Source organism: Oncorhynchus clarkii, chromosome 4 (assembly GCF_045791955.1).
Source record: "Oncorhynchus clarkii lewisi isolate Uvic-CL-2024 chromosome 4, UVic_Ocla_1.0, whole genome shotgun sequence".
NCBI lineage: Eukaryota > Metazoa > Chordata > Actinopteri > Salmoniformes > Salmonidae > Oncorhynchus > Oncorhynchus clarkii.
Genome location: NC_092150.1, coordinates 22,124,198 through 22,145,767, shown reverse-complemented (window position 1 = coordinate 22,145,767; position 21,570 = coordinate 22,124,198). Strand labels below are relative to the sequence as shown.

Below are 21,570 nucleotides of genomic sequence, written 5' to 3'. Positions count from 1 at the left end.
CTAATTAGCTTTTCATTATTATTTATTTATTTATTTGGGGGGGGGGGGGGGGGGGGGGGGTAAATACAGGCGAATATATTGATAAAAGTAAACTTGTCCTAGAGAAATTTACAGAATTAATAAAATGTCACGCCAGGGTAAGCCTACACGAAACACAGACCTTATTTTAAGTGTTTCTAAAATAGGGAAATAGGGAAAAATGAATGGTGGAAAAATTATTGGAACCATTTCCCTGTTTGACCGATAGGTTTTAAGGGTATTATGACTCATACTGTGGTACTCTGTACTGTATGCTATGAATGTTTGTTTAATGGAGTTTATTATTGATGGCCATAATTAGGCCGACATTATACTGTGCCTTCGGAAACTATTCAGACCCCTTGACTTTTTGCACATTTTGCCTTATTATAAAATGTATTACATGTACTTTTTCCTCATCAATCTACACACAATACTCCATAATGACAAAGCAAAAACAGGTTTTACATTTTTTTGCTAATTTTTAAAATTAAAATAAACTGATATTGCATTTACATAAGTATTCAGACCCTTCACCAACTACAACAACATATTTCGTAACCATTGCAAAGTCATTGGTAACCATGGCAACATCATCTGCAACCACAGAAACATCAATTGCCATCACGGAAACATCATCACCAGCTACGGAAATCCCATTGGTAACTATCGCAACATTGTCTCCAATCGTGGTAACAAGATCACCAACCACAGAAACATCATCACCAACTACTGAAACATCATCAGTAATCATTGCAACTTAATCGGTAACCATGGCTACATCATATGCAACCGTGGCAACAGCATCACCAACCACAGCAATATCATCACCCACCATGGCAACATCATCACCAACTATGGAAACACCATCGTAACCATGGCAACATCATCGGTAACCATGCCAAGATCAACAACCACAGAAACGTCATTGCCCATCACGGCAACATCCTCACCAACTACGGAAACATCATTGGTAACTATGGTAAAATTGTCAACTACCGCAGCAACACTCCACCACGGCATCATCATCACCAACTATGCTAACAACATCAGTAACAATGGCAAAGTCATCATTATTTATGGCAACATCATCAGCAACCACGGAAACATCATCGGTAACAATGGAAACACCATCTCCAAATCACTTGTCATCATCAACCACAGCAACATTAATCCAAACCATAGCATCATCATCGCCAACCCAAATCACCAACAACAACAAAAACTCCAGCCTCAACAACCACTGCTCCAACATATCCAGTTCTAATACACACTGCTCCGTATCAAGGTAGGTAATCATATTATATAAACTGAACATGCAACAATTTAAAAGATTTTACTGAACTACAGTTCATTTAAGGAAATCAGTCGATTGAAGTAAATTCATTATAAAGCCTTTATCTATGGATTTCACGACTGGCAATACAAATATGCATCTGTTGGTCACAGATACCTTTAAAAAAAGGGTAGGGGCGTGGATCAGATCCTTGCGACATGGGGCTTTGCATTATCGGGCTGAAACATGAGGTGATGGCAGCCGATGAATGACACGACAATGGGCCTCAGGATCACATCACGGTATCTCTCTGCATTGAAATTGCCATCAATAAAATGCAATTGTGTTTGTTGTCTGTAGCTTATGCCTGCCGATATAATAACTTCACCTCCACCATGGAGCACTCTGTTCACAATGTTGACATCAGCAAATCGCTCGCAAACACAACGCCATACACGTTGCCTGCCATCGGCCTGGTACAGTTGAAACGGATTAATCTGTGAAGAGCACACTTCTCCAATGTACCAGTGGCCATCAAAGGTGACCATTTGCCCAAAGAAGTTGCTAGCTATGCCAAACTGCAGTCGAGTCAAGACACTGGTGAGGACGACGAGCACGCAGATGAGCTTCCCTGGGGCTGTTTCTGACCGTTTTTGCAGAAAGTTTTTGGCTATGCAAACCCACAGTTTCATCAGCTGTCTGAGTGGCTGGTCTCAGACGATCCCGCAGGTGAGAAGTCAGATGTGGAGGTCATGTGCTGGCGTGGTTACACGTGGTCTGGGGTTGTGTGTACATAATGTTGCCATCTCTTATGACCAAAAATAACTTCTGGACATCAGAAAAGCGATTTTCTCACCGCGGACTGGAAGAAACTTTTTCCTTTAACGAGTCCAACGAGAAGGATATCCTGCTTTCACTGGAACAGGCCCAGATCCACGCCTTTTGCGTCAAGAAAAGACGCCGGAAAAGAGTACGCAGATCGGACATCCTTGTGAGAATCCAGAGGCGAACGAGTAAACTCCCACTGCTTTCCATTCTTCTCGCTAATGTGCAATCATTGGAAAATAAAATTGATGACCTACAATTAAGATTATCCTAACAACGGGACATTAAAAACTGTAACATCTTATGTTTCACCGAGGCGTGACTGAACGAAGATACGGACAATATAGAGCTAGTGGGATTTTCCATGCACCGGCAGAACAGAGACGCTACCTCTGGTAAGACGAGGGGTGGGGGTGTGTGTCTTTTTGTCAATAACAGCTGGTGCGCGATGTCTCCTATTTATTAAACAAGTCTCGAGGTATTGCTTGCCTGAGGTAGAGTACCCTATGATAAGCTGTAGACCACATTATCTACCAAGAGAGTTCTCATCTGTATTATTCGTATCCGTCTATTTACCACCACAAAACAAAGCTGGCACTAAGACTGCTCTCAACCAACTCTATAAGGCCATGAGCAAAGAAGAAAATGCTCACCCAGAAGCAGCGCTCCTAGTGGCCCGGGGACATTAATGCAGGCAAACTTAAATCAGTTTTACCAAATTCTTACCAGCATGTCACATGTGCAACCAGGGGGAAAAAATCCTAGATCACCTTTACTCCACACACGCCCTCCATTTGGCAAATCTGACCATAATTATTTCCTTCTGATTCCTGCTTACAAGCAAAAACTAAAGCAGGAAGTATCCGTGACTCGCTCAATACGGAAGTGGTCAGATGATGCAGATGCTACACTACAGGACTGTTTTGCTAGCACAGACTGGAATATGTTCCGGGATTCATCCAATGGCATTAAGGAATACACTACCTCAGTCATCGGCTTCATCAATAAGTGCATCGATAACGTTGTCCCTATAGTGACTGTACGTACATATCCCAACCAGAAGCCATGGATTACAGGCAACATCCGCATCGGGCTAGAGCTGCCGCTTTCAAGGAGTGGGAGACTAATCTGGACGCTTATAAGAAATCCAGCTATGCCCTCAGACAAACCATCAAACAAGCAAAGCGTCAGTACAGGATTAAGATTGAATCCTACTACACTGGCTCTGACGCTCGTCGGATGTGGCAGGGCTTGAAAACTATTACAGACTACAAAGGGAAACCCAGACGCGAGCTGCCCAATGTACATGGGGAGCTAACATTAATGATATGCATGTCAATTATTAAACATTTTGTATTGTAGATATGTAGTGATGTAACAAATATTATATGATGTACTGTTTTATCTTTTGTTTTATGTGTGATGTAAGTGCCTTAATGTGTTTGGATCCCAGAAAGAGCAGGCAGCAGCTAATGGGGATCCCTAATAAATACAAATAGAAATGATCATGCTGTTTAATCAGCTTCTTGATATGCCAAATGTGTTAGAAGGATGGGTTATCTTGGCAAAGGAGAAATGCTCACTAACAGGGATGTAAACACGTTTGTGCACAGAATTTGAGAGAAATAATCTTTTTGTGTGTATGGAAAATGTCTGGAACCTTTTACTTCAGCTCATGACACATGGGGCCAAAACTTTACATGTTGAGTTAATATTTTTGGTCAGTGAATAACATACTTGGATGCTTTGGGAATCAAGCCCTCAAATACCTAGCATTTTCCCTGATCTGTTTGTGCCATCATACCACTCCTTACAAGCCAAACATGACAAGAAGTGGCATGATGGCACCAACAGACTGGTAACAGGCTTCCAAATACCCCCTACTTGTATCAAAACTTGTGTAAATGTTAGGATTTTGTTCCTCATGGTCTTACTCTCTTCCACAGGCTTCACAAATGTTGCATATGCAACATTCAATATGTCCTCCACTGTTAAACTAGACAATGAAACAGTCATCCAACTTAATAAAGAGGTAAGTTTTGATCGTAATAATTGCTTCCTGTCCATAATGATATGAATAAATACAGGGATAAATAGATTTAAGTTTGTCAGTTTCCTCTGATTTCAGTTCTTCCATGTTCGACTGAATGGAAAACAGATCACAGTGAAATAGAGTGCCTTCAGAAAGTTTTCAGATGCCTTGACTTTTTCCACATTTTGTTACGTTACAACCTTATTCTAAAATGGATTATCTAAAAACAATTCCTCTGCAATCTACACACGATACCCCATAATGACAAAGTGAAAACAGGTTTTTAGATTTTTTGCAAAGTTATTAAAAATAAAAACAAATACTTTCTTTAGATAAGTATTCAGACTCTTTGTTATGAGACACGCAATTGAGCTCAGCTGGGAAGGGTACCAAAACATTTCTGCAGCATTGAAGGTCCCCAAGAACACTGTGTTTAATGGAAGAAGTTTGGAACCACCAAGACTCCACCAAGCTGGCCACCCGGCCAAACTGAGCAATTGGGGAAGAAGGGCTGTATTCGCTGCCAAAGGTGCTTCATCAAAGTACTGAGTAAAGGGTCTGAAAACCTATGTAAATGTAATATTTTATTAGCAAACATTTCTTAACCAGTTTTTGCTTTGTCATCTTTGGGTATTGTGTGTAGATAGTTTTTTCCTCAATTTAATCAATTTTAGAATAAGGCTGTAACAAAATGGGGAAAAATCAAGGTCTGAATACTTTCTGAAGGAACTGTACATAAAGGTAGTAACACCATGAAGATATCTTTTGGACAGTAAAATATCTAGGCTTACTACCAACAGTGTGTAAAGATGGCATTTAAGGTATAATTATGATTTAATCCTATAATTGGTGAGTAGCTGCCCTTGAATCAATTAAATATTGCTAATTTGAGTTTCATTCATGTTATCAAAAATATTTTATTAAGTCACATTTTGTAGATTAACATGATGTCTACAATGCATAATTACATCTACATTTTGTCATTATCAAAATTAGCAATGTATTGTTATTCTATTTTCAAATGATTACCAAATACTGTTTGTTGATGACTTAATAGGCACTATCTTGGTCTTTATTCATTTTGACAAAATATTAATACATAGAATATAGAATATTAAGTAAAACAACTTCCAGATTAAAAGGAAATGTGCTAGACCCTTTTACATTGACACATTCAGTTGAATGTCCTTCATATTAACTGCATATCAGAAATAATATTCCGCCCTTATCTTGCAATCTCATTCGGTACGTACTGTACCCATTGCTGAGAATCTCATTAGTAATGGAGAAAATGACAATTTGCAGAACAAATAAAACACCTAGACTGGTAAACCATGCATTATTGATTACCTCATCTATCAAACATTACCAAGCTTTGATTCCTCCCACATTGTTTTTTGTTGGATTGATCATTGGCTCAAAGCTGAACTGTCAGCATAACTGTTTCCAAATCCTAAAGATTATTGCAGTGCTCTTGTCAGCATGTCCTTCAACCCACCGGGACTGGCCATACCTCGGGGAAGGTAGAGCTCCAAAGTACAAGTAGAGGCATGTGGTAAACGGACACTGAACATTCCCTGGTCTTGGTCGTAGAATCTGATGCAGAGATTTCTTAGGAATCCCAAAGGAGGGATCTGATCCGCCCCTGTGATGAAGGCCAGTAGATTCCCAAAGGACAAGGCAGCTTGGTGTTCTGAGAAGCGAAGCAAGAACAGATAACATTTTATCGAAAAGATGAGAATATATTCAACTTAAACTTTAATGTACATACTTGTATTGCTATTGTCAGGAATGAGTGGAAAACATTTATGGTGATCTAGATCTATGTATGAACCTTGACCGAAAATGAATTAATTCTAGAAATATTCAATACAAAGCAACAGAAAATACCCAGCCTACTGTTGATCATGATCAGAAGTCTCTTCCAGGAGTGACTGTGGTCTCCTCAGCTTGTCTCAGGCCTATGGTTGATTCCAGAGGACTCCACGACACCTCAAACAGACTTCTGAACTGTTGCAGGGTGAGAGGGTGTTCTGTCCTGGTCATGACAGGCATAAAGGCTGCAGAGTGGGCCTTGATGATATCCCACAGGCCACCACAGCTGTTCAGACCCTCTGTGAACTGGGAGATCATGCTTGCCACCCTGCAAAAAAAAAAGCAAGCAGTGATATTAACCAAACGTATAGTTGCATTCCATATGATCGTAAGAGCAGAGGAAAAGCAAGATGACCAAATGTTGAATAGGTGTTCAAAAAATATACAGATGTAGGATCTTAATTTGACCTATACTGGTACAGCAGAATGATCCTGCATCAACAGGATTTTAACGTTTAGTCCATAATGTTGCTTGATGGGTGGTTGGGCCATCTGTAACGAGTGCGCTGCGAGTTGGGAAGCAAGTTCAGGGAGTGCATCATTTAATAAAAAAACAAGAAACACGAAAAACGCAGACAGGAAACTGAAACAATAACGCCTGGTGAAGGAACCAAAGGGAGTGACATACAGTATATAGGGAAGGTAGTCAGGGAAGTGATGGAGTCCAGGTGAGTGATGACGAGCAGGTGCGCGTAATGATGGTGACAGGTGTGCACCATAACAAGCAGCCTGGTGACCTAGAGGCCGCACACGTGACTGTACCCCCTCCCCAACGCGGGGCTCCAGCCAGAGGACGCCGACCAAAATGATGATCCCGGGGATCAGGAGCGGACCGGTCACCTCTGCTGAGGCACGGAAAACCTGTCAGTCCGGCTGAGACGCGAGAGCATGGTGACCTAAAGCGTTGGAGAGGGCAGTCCAGGATAATTCTCAGCAACAAAATAGTGATCAAATGAAGATCCTTCATCTGTATGACCAATAAAAAATAATATCCTACCTGTGATAAATGCAGTGCCTTAAAACCCAGGTATAGATGTAGGGCATGTCTTTGATTTCGGCACTGTAGATATCAGGAATTCCACAACCTGCAATCCATTCACACAGGTTTGGAGTCAAATTCTGGATGCTAGTGCAATTCTTGACCTATACAAAAGAATCAATCACAAACCCAGAATCAAATCAAATGTTATTTGTCACATGCGCTGAATACAACAGGTGCAATATAGTGAAATGCTTACTTACAAGCCCTTAACCAACAATGCAGTTTTATACCCCCCAAAAAGTGCGAGACAAGAATAACAAATAATTAAAGAGCAGCAGTAAATAACAATAGCGGGACTAAATACAGGGGGTACCGATACAGAGTCAATGTGGGGTGTCGAGGTAATTGAGGTAATACAGTGCCTTGCGAAAGTATTCGGCCCCCTTGAACTTTGCGACCTTTTGCCACATTTCAGGCTTCAAACATAAAGATATAAAACTGTATTTTTTTGTGAAGAATCAACAACAAGTGGGACACAATCATGAAGTGGAACGACATTTATTGGATATTTCAAACTTTTTTAACAAATCAAAAACTGAAAAATTGGGCGTGCAAAATTATTCAGCCCCCTTAAGGTAATACTTTGTAGCGCCACCTTTTGCTGCGATTACAGCTGTAAGTCGCTTGGGGTATGTCTCTATCAGTTTTGCACATCGAGAGACTGACATTTTTTCCCATTCCTCCTTGCAAAACAGCTCGAGCTCAGTGAGGTTGGATGGAAAGCATTTGTGAACAGCAGTTTTCAGTTCATTCCACAGATTCTCGATTGGATTCAGGTCTGGACTTTGACTTGGACATTCTAACACCTGGATATGTTTATTATTGAACCATTCCATTGTAGATTTTGCTTTATGTTTTGGATCATTGTCTTGTTGGAAGACAAATCTCCGTCCCAGTCTCAGGTCTTTTGCAGACTCCATCAGGTTTTCTTCCAGAATGGTCCTGTATTTGGCTCCATCCATCTTCCCATCAATTTTAACCATCTTCCCTGTCCCTGCTGAAGAAAAGCAGGCCCAAACCATGATGCTGCCACCACCATGTTTGACAGTGGGGATGGTGTGTTCAGCTGTGTTGCTTTTACGCCAAACATAACGTTTTGCATTGTTGCCAAAAAGTTCAATTTTGGTTTCATCTGACCAGAGCACCTTCTTCCACATGTTTGGTGTGTCTCCCAGGTGGCTTGTGGCACACTTTAAACAACACTTTTTATGGATATCTTTAAGAAATGGCTTTCTTCTTGCCACTCTTCCATAAGGCCAGATTTGTGCAATATACGACTGATTGTTGTCCTATGGACAGAGTCTCCCACCTCAGCTGTAGATCTCTGCAGTTCATCCAGAGTGATCATGGGCCTCTTGGCTGCATCTCTGATCAGTCTTCTCCTTGTATGAGCTGAAAGTTTAGAGGGACGGCCAGGTCTTGGTAGATTTGCAGTGGTCTGATACTCCTTCCATTTCAATATTATCGCTTGCACAGTGCTCCTTGGGATGTTTAAAGCTTGGGAAATCTTTTTGTATCCAAATCCGGCTTTAAACTTCTTCACAACAGTATCTCGGACCTGCCTGGTGTGTTTCTTGTTCTTCATGATGCTCTCTGCGCTTTTAACGGACCTCTGAGACTATCACAGTGCAGGTGCATTTATACGGAGACTTGATTACACACAGGTGGATTGTATTTATCATCATTAGTCATTTAGGTCAACATTGGATCATTCAGAGATCCTCACTGAACTTCTGGAGAGAGTTTGCTGCACTAAAAGTAAAGGGGCTGAATAATTGTGCACGCCCAATTTTTTAGTTTTTGATTTGTGAAAAAAGTTTGATATATCCAATAAATGTCGTTCCATTTCATGATTGTGTCCCACTTGTTGTTGATTCTTCACAAAAAAATACAGTTTTATTTCTTTATGTTTGAAGCCTGAAATGTGGCAAAAGGTCGCAAAGTTCAAGGGGGCCGAATACTTTCGCAAGGCACTGTATGTACATGTAGGTAGAGTGCAAATAGTCTGGGTAGCCATTTGATTAGCTGTTCAGGAGTCTTGGGGGTAGAAGATGTTTAGAAGCCTCCTGGACCTAGACTTGGCGCTCCAGTACCGCTAGGAACAGGGATTGAGTGCACCAAAAGAAAGAAAAGGTTGGTAGTGATTTGATTATGTCTTGTGTTGTACCTGTTGCAGTTTCATCTGTACATCCACATCAGAGATGTCCATCCAGTTAAAGTCTTCCAGGGGAGGGCTTTGGCCACACATGAGCTGGTAGAGGGACTGGTGTAGGCAGCATGGTCCAGGACCATCATGCAGCAGAGACCAGGCCACCATGACCCCTGCAGCGTAGTACCTCCTCTCCTCCAGGGCAGCCTGGTCGTAGGAAAACAACAGATGCCCCGGGCGACCCTCCAGGATACCGCTCTCCTGCAACTCTAACATGATGAGTCTAGAAAAAAGGAATCGATTGCATTAGGGCATGTCAAAGTGAAAAACAAAATAATTTCCTGTTCTGAAGGGGGCAAGCAAATATATTGTATAGTGTAAATGAAAAGGGAGAGCAGTTAGAACTCACCTGAAAAACTCTCTCAAAGGGCCGTCATAGTCATCAACATCCTCTCCTAGGAAGTGGAAGAGAGGAGTTGTCTTGATGGAGAATGACTTCTTCCTCATCACCTTGAGTGCACTTCTGAAGATGTCTCTCCGCCTCACATACATGTGTGTTTGGATTTCAGGAATTGAGTTTTGTTCTCTGTATGTTTGGAGGATGGTGACCAGGTCCGAAATGACCTAAAACATAAAAACTATCTCGTAAAGATACAGAATTCTACATGTTTTACCAAATGTTATACCAAGCTTACCTCCTCATCAGTGGTGACAGGCAGGGGAGACTCTACACTTCTATCCTCCTCCTCCTCCTCATCCTCATTGTCATCCACCAAGAAATCATGACTAAATTAAAAACATTTGAGGGCATTAGAGCTTTGGTTAAGTGAACAGTAAAGTGTTTTGTTATGAGTCCGCTTGAGATCATATATACACAATGCCATGTTGAGTCATGAAAATAAATTGCACTGACATTGATAAAGATCTAGTTCGAATGTAATTTACATACCTGTTAATTACTGGTGCGTTGTTTGTTGGCCACTCACATTCTATCTATGGAATAACAACAACAAAGACTTCATAAATGTTCCAATGATTGCACAGCAAATACATTTAATAAAAGATAAATCACATTCATTATTTTAACTATTATCCATTTACCTCAAAGCTCATGAAATCATAGTGACTGAGAATATAAAGGGGGCCATGTCCTGCTATCCGCAACACCTGTTCCCCACTCCAGGAGAACTGTGGTGGGGTGTCTGGAACAAACAGTACACGAGAGCCCTGCAGACACTGAAAAATATGGTTTACATATTAAATCAGAATGCAGGTAGGGACACAGAGACAAAAGTACTTAATGTACAGATGCACCACTGCGTAGTTACAGCACCACTACTGATCGTGGGATGCATCAGAGTTAGTATGCCAAGTGTTTCATCCTCCACTGTAATCACCTGAAGGTATGTGAAGGTGAATCTTTGTTCGCGTCCACTGAAGAAGCGGCTCCTGAACAGTGAGGCAAGGCGGCTCTCCATTTCATGATGGAGCCAGGAGTTGTCTATGGTTATCCTAGCGATGAGGCCCATGGCAGCGAGCTCGTCCCTCTCCTGGCCTCTGGGGACACTGTGCCTGTCCTCCTGAGCCAGGTAGTGGCCTTGTGGCAGGCAGATCACATCTTTAACCACCAAACAACTCTTCCCTGGTGTGATTCTCCTCCATTTCAGTTTGCTTGGTCGGATCGGTTCTGGTGAGACTGGAACAACTGGTTCTGGTGTCTGAATAAAAGGAATGAAATGTATCATATTCTAGATTTATAAAAGTGTGTTATTCACAAATCATCCAAGATATAAACATTGAAAATAATTGTATATAAAATTTAACATTCCTTGGATTTATTTGCAGGCATCTAAATGAAAGGTCATAAACGAAACAATGATTGGGGTCCTTACCCTGGTCATGACAGAGGGGTCATCTGGAGTGATCTCCACCACATCACTTTCAGTCAAGCCTGAGGGCGGAAACATCTCCATTTCGATCTCAATGCTCTCAAAGGTATTATTTGTAATCCTTGGTATAGATTCTTTCTCAATCTTCACAGGTGTAACAGTCTCCCTCTGCTGTTTAGGTGGTCCTATATCATCTTCCTCCAATGGGAGTGGTACTAGGGGGTGTTCAGGTTGTTGTCTCTATAGGAGAGAGAAAGATGCAGAGTAAGTATAATCTGAAATGTAACTGAACCTAACCATGGTCAGACTCAGTAGTCTATAACACTAAATCATAGAGGATCATAGGTTGATTTGACCTGTTCAACTGCCTCAATGGCTACCTACCGTTGTCTCCTGTTGGTATTGCGGAATTACTGCTATTGGCACAGCAAACGTGCCTATAACGGAAAACAGGTCCATCTCTATGTCCTCTGTCAAAATCATGACTGTAGCAGATCCTCTCTCCTTCTGAGTTGCTTGTCCAAAACGTTCACCTACTTTATGCCTCTCCAGCTCTTTGTGGTTGTTCCTGGGAAGGGTGGATGTTTGCATGAAAAGAGACAAAAGACAAGCATTGCACAACCCATCACCTTTTAAATTGAATCCATTCTCATTGATCTTGTGAGTGGAATTTCTTAAACCTTTCAAATGACCTTTGTGCTCTGGCCTGATTGATCAATGTTTACATTTCATCCTATTATATAGCTTGTTCAGCTTCAGACATGTCTGAAAGCAAGGAAATGGGTTAATTTTGACTCAACATGTCCAGTTCAAAATTTGCCTAAATCTATTAACATAATGATATTCAATCTACAAAAATCGAATTTAGAGCACCCGTAGGCCTATAAATGCCTACCTATCTAGAATTATGTGTATATATTCTATTACATTCTGTGAGAGGACTCTCCTGGATAATCAACATGACTATTAATCAGACAATAATTACTCAAATTGAGTAAGGATTTATGATGATCACTCAAGGCAGTCCACACCCCCAAGACAGCCAAAAGGCCCCGTTATAATGCACAATTCAGATATACAACAATATGGAGACCACAAGGTTAGTGTTCCAAGAGATTCCTGTGTATGCCTTGCGAAAGACGCTAGGCATATCGTAATATTGACAAAATCCTGATCAACAGAAGTCGATAGGTATAGTTTATCCGAGTGCACGTCTTCTCTCTTCTCGCTGCTTGTGCGCTTTGCGTTGGCTCTATAAATAGAACCGAATCAAACACATGCCCCTTCATGAAATCCAAATATCTCCGTAGCCTATTCGTCTTTTGTTCCACGCACTTCTGGCACACCGGTGCGGTTACCGGACCATGCTGACTTCCAATTATGTTGTCATGAATTGTGGTCTGAAACTGGCTGTTATGTGCCCATTCAATATGGAGCAGATCAATCAAACACGCACTGCAAAATAAACACTTCACTTAGGCCTACTATTGCGTTGAAATCAAAATCAGTTTACATACAATAAATTCATAACTGGTCTAATTTCATGGCAGGCTTCATGGAGCATTGTATTTTAGACATGTTTGGACAAATGGGCAAGAAGACAAAAGAAGTACAATATAGTTCCATCTGAAACATCAGCAGAGACCATTTTCCTAATTGTATTTATTTGGAAAAGGAATAAAACACAATAAATATAAACCACAAATATATATACCTTTTTTAAATAAATGCACAAACATCTGAAATGAAGAGCTTGAAATTCAGTTTTACAAGGGGAGGACAATCCAGTGTTTTAATACCAGATTGCACGGCTTTTCTCACTCTTCCCGCCTCAAACACACCAATGTCCAGTGTTATGATATACTGATGATTTGTCAAAACAGATGGTTTGTAAACGTCTCTATCGTTGTTAAAATAGGACGTTTGCCAACAGCTCTATCTACTGGTCGCGTTTTGGACAACAGTTGTTGACAACTGTAGGATTGTAGCTAAGCCTAACCCTAACCCTTTTCCTAAATTTAACCTCATTCTGGAAAGCTATTGAACACTTTATCTTAAAAAAATCAGCATTGAATCACATTAGGCCTTGTTTTGTCAACTAAAAAACATGTTGACGTACAAGCGACAAAAAGACTTTCGTCATAAAGCTGAGCCCTACAGGAATTTCATGGATTTAAAAAAGTATTCATTTAAAGTTATAGGAGGTCAATGATTTCTGATAATGCCCTCAAATGCAATACGTCTCCTCATCTTCAGTTCATGCATGTTGACATTTTGTTGTATATATATTTTGTCACCAATATACAGTGGCTTGCGAAAGTATTCACCCCCTTGGCATTTTTCCTATTTTGTTGCCTTACAACCTGTAATTAAAATAGATTTTTTTTGGGGGGGGGTTGTATCATTTGATTTACACAACATGCCTACCACTTTGAAGATGCAAAATATTATTTATTGTGAAACAAACAAGACATAAGACAAAAAAAGAAGAAAAAAAAAGAACTTGAGCGTGCATAACTATTCACCCCCACAACGTCAATACTTTTTAGAGACACGTTTTGCAGCAATTACAGCTGCAAGTCTCTTGGGGTGTCTCTATAAGCTTGGCACATCTAGCCACTGGGATTTTTGTAACTGACAATTAACCTGTGAGTCTATGTCGTTGTTTTTGTTTGAATTGTTTACGTGTTCGCTATGCGGGGGAAATGGTAAAACAAGCGGAACTACGTGGCTAAGAACTGTTATAACGGGGATTATTATCGTAGCAAGGCACTTTTGGAGTGAAGGCAATCCCACGCTGTGTTAGATAGGTTATTCATGTCTTCGGGTGTAGTTTGTAACAGTTGAAATGTTTATGTTAGGTTAGGATGGTAACATTATAATAATTAAGGATGAAGCGTGAATTCATGTCAGGAATAAGAAGTGTGAAGTTTGGGATTTCCTCCCTTCTGTAATAAGCAGCCAATTAGGTATTTTTCCTTTATTCATGTCTTTAACCTGATACTGTTATATCTCCGGCTAAACTGTTTTATGTATGTAAGCACTTCAGAGTCTTATCAAGCTAATAAATTACTCATAAGACAAGAAAGTTGTAAGAATGGTTAACTGTATTTTCATTTACTTTATTGTTCTCACGGAAGGTGATAATTCTGACTAAAACTACAGAATAAAACCGGCAGTTAAAATCAAGGAACAGTTGTGCTTGTGGTTACTGGAGGGAGCTACAATTTTTGTCCATTCTTCAAGGCAAAACTGCTCCAGCTGCTTCATGTTGGATTGGTTCCGCTGGTGTACAGCAATATTTAAGTCATATCACAGATTCTCAATTGGATTGAGGTCCGGGATTTGACTAGGCCATTCCAAGACATTTAAATGTTTTCCCTTAAACCACTCAAGTGTTGCTTTAGCAGTATGCTTAGGGTCATTGTCCAGCTGGAAGGTGAACCTCCGTCCCAGTCTCAAATCTCTGGAAGACTGAAACAGGTTTCCCTCAAGAATTTCCCTGTATTTAGCGCCAAACATCATTAAATTCTGACCAGTTTCAAAGTCCCTGCCGATGAAAGACATCCCCACAGCATGATGGATGAGGGATGTTGTTCTCAGGGTGATGAGAGGTGTTGGGTTTGCGCCAGACATAGCATTTTCCTTGATGGCCAAAAAGCTACATTTGACCAGACTACCTTCTTCCATACGTTTGGGGAGTCTCCCACATGCCTTTTGGCAAACACCAAACGTGTTTGCTTATTTTTTTCTTTAAGCAATGGCTTTTTTCTGGACACTCTTCTGTAAAGCCCAGCTCTGTGGAGTGTACGGCTTAAAGTGGTCCTATGGACAGATACTCCGATCTCCGCTCTGGAGCTTTGCAGCTCCTTCAGGGTTATCTTTGGTCTCTTTGTTGCCTCTCTGAATAATGCCCTCCTTGCCTGGTCCATGAGTTTTGGTGGGCGGCCCTCTCTTGGTAGGTTTGTTGTCGTGCCATATTCTTTCCAATTTTTAAAATAATGGAGTTAATGGTGCTCCGTGGGATGTTCAAAGATACAGATACTTTTTTATAACCCAACCCTGATGATTACTTCTCCACAACTGGTGCACGCACCACTTTTACATTTTTACATTTTTGTAATTTTTTTAAACAAGTCCTTTTTTTAATTTCACTTCACCAATTTGGACTATTTTGTGTATGTCCATTACATGAAATCCAAATAAAAAATCTATTTAAATTATAGGTTGTAATGCAACAAAATAGGAAAAAACGCCAAGGGGGATGAATACTTTTGTACGGCACTATAATGAAATGAACAGGACCTGAAGGAGAGGGAGCTTGTTTGACTGTATACCATTGTTTGACTGATGAAATTTTTGGAAGGAATATTATGCTGTAGACCATTGTCTTGCATCAGCACGACGGCCGTCTGCACTGACGTGTGTTGCGTTAGAATGACGCCATCTGACCGAAGACAATGGCTGTAGACTAGAAAATGGAGGATCTGGGTAGCTCAGTATTCTGTCACAAAGAAGTATTTTATGATAGACTTACGATACACATTACTCATTAAATTCTCAACCTCTCAGCGTTCAGCCAAGGGGGCCTGTTTAGGCCCCTAACACAGTTTAGTTGATGTAAAACAGTAGAATCATAATAAGGTTATTTCCACTACACGTGACTCACTCCACTAATGGTTTCTCCATAATATGGTAACTATAGTTTCAAGTTGGAGTTAATCAACATGACATAAGACACATTTTTTCAGCTCACAGTAAGGTACAGTACAGTGGGGGTTTTGGTTGACGGCGGCACCTCTCCTGGCATGTCTTTATATCTCACTGCTACTCAAGCTTGTCACTCTGGAGCCAGAGCAATCAGGATTTATGATTCATCTGAACTCTCATTGTTACATCTGATCTGCAGTCTAGAGGTTTGGTCACCAGAGGGACATCCATCTGAAAAGTGACATTAAGCACTCTGGGCTAGCTCACAGTGAATGTCCTCCTGGGGGCCTTCAGCAGTGGATCTCATATGCAAATTGTGAGTCGAGGAACAACCCTGTGTGATTCAGAAACAAGCCCTCTGACTCGGCTGTCACCGTCTCTGCCTCCACGCCCTCACCTGCCATCCTTCTCATTGTCCGTATATCGGGCTCCATCTGGGGCTTTGTGGGAGACAGTGCTTCCTGCTGTTGGTACCCCAGGGTGGTGGTATCAGCTGTGGTGGAAGGTGGGATGATGGGTTTAGCGCGGTTAAGAACATACATCTCATGCCCGCGCTCATCGCGGTACTCCTCCAGCTGGGCAAAGGTTGTTGGTCCGTCTGAGTAATCATTGACATACAGTATGCTTTCCTCCTTGTCATCTGTGTCTTTCTGCCGCTGGCGGTGCCGGCTGTAGATCATGGCCACCAGGAGAAGGGCAGTGAGGGCCAGTAGGGAGATCCCTATGGCGATGGCAGTCTGTGTAGCAGCTCCCAGCGTGCTGAAGGCCATGCTGCCAAGGGCGTACAGGGGCTCTCTCCTCACGTCTGACGATGTTGGCCGATTGGCGCGCAGACGAGGCCAGGATGGGGCGTAGGAGGCGGGGGACCAACCGGAAGAGGACGAGGAGTTGATTGCTAGCTGAAAGGTCACACGGGCCACCCCTCCAGCGTTCCAGGCCTCGCACTCATACACCCCGGCGTGAGACACCGTCACGTTGCTGAGGAAAAGCATTCCACTGCCCGTGTCTGGATCGAAGCGCTCCCCATCCTCCTTCTGGAGTCTCACCCGCCCTGGGTGTGCTGCATCATCAGCCCCCACGCTCCCTACACTGCCCAGGTCCTGCACCAGCCCCCGCGGGGATAGTTGCACCTTGCCCTGGGACGCCTTCCTCCAGGTGACCTGTGGCCTGGGGTAACCAGAGGCATGGCAGGAGACACGTAGGCTCTCACCCAGGCGCACGGCCAGACGGCGTGGCTCCAGCTGCACCAGAGGGGGGATACACACCAGGCTGTTGAGAGGCACCTCTACCAAGCTGAGGTGGGAAAGGCGGGGCGGCTCGGAACACACCAAGCGTCTCTCGGCAGAGCTCAACAGGCGCTGGCCCTCCTCATCAATCCAGCTGCGCAGCCAGTGCAGGGCACAGTCACAACGCCATGGATTGTCTACAGTAGGAAATGATCATGTGATGGGTGGGTGTGGCCAAGTCAACAAAAGAGGATAAAAAAGGATGTGACAGGACAATGACACAATTAACACAAAGTTAGGAGGTAATTCTAGCTTAACAATGGCAGTATATTTACTGTATGCTCTTTTATGGTTCCACAGCCCAACCCATGTCCTCTCTCTTGGCGCTCCCCTTACCTGTGACACGCAGCACCTGCAGGCTGACAAGGGGCCGCAGGGTGGCAGGGCCGATGGTGTGCAGGTTATTCCGGCTGAGGTCAAGGAGGGCAAGAGAGGACAGACCAACTAGAGCCTGGTCTCCCAGCATCTCAATGTTATTTTGCTGCAGGTGAAGCTCTTGAAGACGCTATGAAAGCAGGGATTGTAATCATTATTAGTAATGAATAGTGATATAATGTAGAGTAAGTCAATGACGTAAGTGCGTTGTTGTTGTGTTGAGGTGGAACTCTAGACAACTATCTGGACAAATATGGTCTGTTTACAAGGGAGGAAGGGAACAGTAAAGAAAAGCATTGATTTAGCAAGGCTCCAGTGCGATACTGTTGTTCTGCAGATACAGGCAGTGCAGAAGGCCCAGCTGGGAGAGGTCAGACTTGAGTGACTGATAATATGTGGACTGACCAGTAGGCCTCTGAAGGTATAGTCCTGTAGGCGAGTGATGTCATTTCCTGCCAGGTAGAGGATACGGAGGTGCTCCAAGCCCCTGAACATGTCTCCTGTGATCAGGTGGATGCGGTTCCCGTTGAGGGCCAGCTCCAGAAGATTACCCTGGCTCTGGAAGGCCCCAGGCTCCAGTGCTGTGATACTGTTGTTCTGCAGATACAGGCAGTGCAGAAGGCCCAGCTGGGAGAGGTCAGATAGATTGATCTGCCCGATAACATTGTCCTGGAGGAAGATGGTCTAAATGGAATAGATGAGCAGAAGTACAGAATACAATGATCAGGGAAAGCACAACACCATCTTTATTTAACCAGGCAAGTCAGTTAAGAACACATTTTATTTACAATGACAGCCTAGGAACAGTGGGTTAACTGCCTTGTTCAGGGACAGAATGGCAGATTTTTACCTTGTCAGCTCGGGGATTTGATCTAGCAACCTTTCAGGTACTGGCCCAACGCTCAAACCACTAGGCTACCTGCCACCCTGTATACTCTCTAAGAAGATAAGTGTATGGATAATTCAAGACTGCCTATGTGTGTGTGGGTCTAGGAAACAGATGTATGTGGTAAACATATTGAGTCATCATGGCTAACCTGTGTGGAGGGTGGGACATGTGAGGGGATGTCCCGGAGGCCCATAGAGCCACACTCTACAGTCAAGCTGTAGCAGCGACATCCCACTGGGCAGCCAAGGGATAGGAGGGTGCGGACAGATATGATCAGGAAAGTCAGAAAGGAGAAGGCCATCGCACCAATAGGACAGAGATCCTAGAGAGAGACCAGCAGACTGAGAAGAGAGAGATGGAAGGTTATAGAGGGAAGAGGAAACTGGTTAAATATGTAATTTTGTTCACAATATATGCTGTATTGAACTCAAAATGATCTGCCTGAGCCCATAAATAAAATGCAAGTATCAGTACTAATGTTGCATGTTGCCAGCCTGGCTGTGAGGTTACAATACAGTATCACAAGAGCAGAGGCATCCTTCCCATATTGGGTCCTGTTGTCCTGTTATAAAAATGTTCTGATGTTAAATTAACGACTAACACTTCATTTTTAAACCCACATTTTATCATTACTGTTGATAAAAAGATCTCTCAGTGGTATTTTGCATAGGGGGCAAAATACCCTAAGTGGTTTCTCCCAAGATGCACGTGCATTAGCCTATGTGGATGAGGAGAGTGTAGAGTTACAAACACACAGCGTTTGATTTGATTTTAGCTACCCATGATGTGCAGGAATTGCATGAGGTACACTATATATACAAAAGTATGTGGACACCCCTTCAAATTATATTTGGCTATTTCAGCCACACCCGTTGCTGACAGATATATAAAATCGAGCACACAGCCACGCAATTTCCATAGACAAACATTGGCAGTAGAATGGCCTTACTGAAGAGCTGACTTTCAACGTGGCACTGTCATAGGATGCCACCTTTCCAACAGGTCAGTTCATCAAACTTCTGCCCTGCTAGAGCTACCTCGGTCAACTGTAAGTGCTGTTATTGTGAAGTTGGAACATCTAGGAGCAACAACGGCTCCACAGGTAGGCCACACAGGCTTACAGAACACGACCACCGAGTGCTGAAGCACGTAATAATCGTCTGTCCTCGGTTGCAACACCCACTACTGAGTTCCAAACTGCCTCTGGAAGCAATGTCAGCACAAGAACCGTTTGTCGGGAGCTTCATGAAATGGGTTTCCATGACCGAGCAGCCGCACACAAGCTTAAGGTCACCTTGCGCAATGCCAAGCGTCATCTGGAGTGGTGTAAAGCTCGCCGCCTTTGGACACTGGAGCATTGGAAACGTCTTTTCTGGCGTGAGGAATCACGCTTCATCATCTGGCAGTCCAACGGACTAATCTGGGTTTGGCGGATGCCAGGAGAACACTCCCTGCCCGAATGCATAGTGCCAACAGTAAAGTTTGGTGGAGGAGGAATAATGGTCTGGGGCTGTTTTTCAGGGATGGGGCTAGGCCCCTTTTAATTTTTTTATTTCACCTTTATTTAACCAGGTAAGCTAGTTGAGAACAAGTTCTCATTTACAACTGCTACCTGGCCAAGATAAAGCAATGCAGTTTGACAGAAACAACAACACAGAGTTACACATAGAATAAACAAGCGTACAGTCAATAGCACAATATAAAAAAAGAAAGTCTATATCCAGTGTGTGAAAATGGCATGAAGTGGTATGGCAATAAATAGGCCATAGTAGCAAAGTAATTACAATTTAGCAGATTAACACTGGAGTGATAGATGAGCAGATGATGGTGTGTAAGTAGTGATACTGGTGTGCAAAAGTAAATAAAAACATTATGGGGATGAGGTAGGTAGATTGGGTGGGCTATTTACATATGGACTATGTACAGCTGCAGCGATCGGTTAGCTGCTCAGATAGCTGATGTTTAAAAGTTGGTGAGGGAAATGTTTCCAGCTTCAGCGATATTTGCAATTCGTTCCAGTCACTGGCAGCAGAGAATTGGAAGGAAAGGCGGCCAAAGGAGGTGTTGGCTTTGGGGATGACCAGTGAGATATACCTGCTGGAGCACGTGCTATGGGTGGGTGTTGTTATCGTGACCAGTGAGCTGAGAAAAGGCGGAGCTTTACCTAGCATAGACTTATAGATGACCTGGAGCCAGTGGGTCTGGTGACTAATATGTAGCGAGGGCCAGCCGACTAGAGCATACAGGTCGCAGTGGTGGGTGCCCTGCTAGAGCAGGCACTTTGGTAAGAAAACGGATGGCACTGTGCTAGACTGCATCCAATTTTCTGTGTAAAGTATTGGAAGCTATTTTGTAGATGACATCGCCGAAGTCAAAGATCGGTAGGATAGTCAGTTTTACTAGGGTAAGTTTGGCGGCGTGAGTGAAGGAGACTTTGTTACGAAATAGGAAGCCGATTCTAAATTTGATTTTGGATTGGAGATGTTTGATATGAGTCTGGAAGGAGAGTTTACAGTCTAGCCAGACACCTAGGTATTTGTAGTTGTCCACGTATTCTAGGTCAGAACCGTCCAGAGTAGTGATGCTAGTCGGGCGCGTGGGTGCGGGCAGCGAACGGTTGAAAAGCATGCATTTGGTTTTGGTAGCGTTTAAGAGCAGTTGGAGGCTATAGAAGGAGTGTTGTATGGCATTGAAGCTTGTTTGGAGGTTAATTAACACAGTGTCCAAAGAAGGCCCAGATGTGTACAGAATGGTGTCGTCTGCGTAGAGGTGGATCAGGGAATCACCCGTAGCAAGAGCGACATCGCTGATATATGAAGAGAAAAGACTCTGCCCGAGAATTGAACCTTGTGGTACCCTCATAGAGACTGCCAGAGGTCCGGACAACAGGCCCTCTGATTTTACACACTGAACTCTGTCTGCGAAGTAGTTGGTAAACCAGACGTGGCAGTCATTTGAGAAACCAAGGCTATTGAGTCTGCCGATTAGAATACGGTGATTGACTGAGTAGAACGCCTTGGCCAGGTTGATGAAGACGGCTGCACAGTACTGTCTTTTATCGATGGCGGTTATGATATCGTTTAGTACTTTGAGCGTGGCTGAGGTGCACCCGTGACCAGCTCGGAAACCGGATTGCACAGCGGAGAAGGTACGGTGGGATTCGAAAAATGGTCAGTGATCTGTTTATTAACTTGGCTTTCAAAG

At 42.9% G+C, this 21,570-nt stretch overlaps 1 protein-coding gene across 1 annotated transcript; it reads right to left on the bottom strand.

Annotated features, from left to right (window-relative positions):
- Window positions 1-15,502: 15,502 nt before the first annotated feature.
- LOC139407625 (leucine-rich repeat-containing protein 24-like) lies at window positions 15,503-18,670 on the bottom strand. Its single transcript, XM_071151457.1, has 4 exons — window positions 18,515-18,670; window positions 17,883-18,161; window positions 17,439-17,607; window positions 15,503-17,239 (listed from the first exon to the last, which is right to left on the bottom strand). Exons 1-4 carry the CDS (start codon window positions 18,665-18,667, stop codon window positions 16,107-16,109), a joined length of 1,734 nt encoding a protein of 577 aa, XP_071007558.1. The 5' UTR covers window positions 18,668-18,670; the 3' UTR covers window positions 15,503-16,106.
- Between the last annotated feature and the right edge of the window lie 2,900 nt (window positions 18,671-21,570).

Bases quoted from the DNA above. Each gene is read 5' to 3' on its own strand.
- LOC139407625 (XM_071151457.1), bottom strand. From the start codon at position 18,667: ATGGCCTTCTCCTTTCTGACTTTCCTGATCATATCTGTCCGCACCCTC. The intron at 17,608-17,882 runs GTCAGTCCACAT...CTGCTTTCATAG, and splicing joins ATACCTTCAGAGGCCTACTG to CGTCTTCAAGAGCTTCACCT. The intron at 17,240-17,438 runs GTAAGGGGAGCG...TTCCTACTGTAG, and splicing joins GCAGGTGCTGCGTGTCACAG to ACAATCCATGGCGTTGTGAC.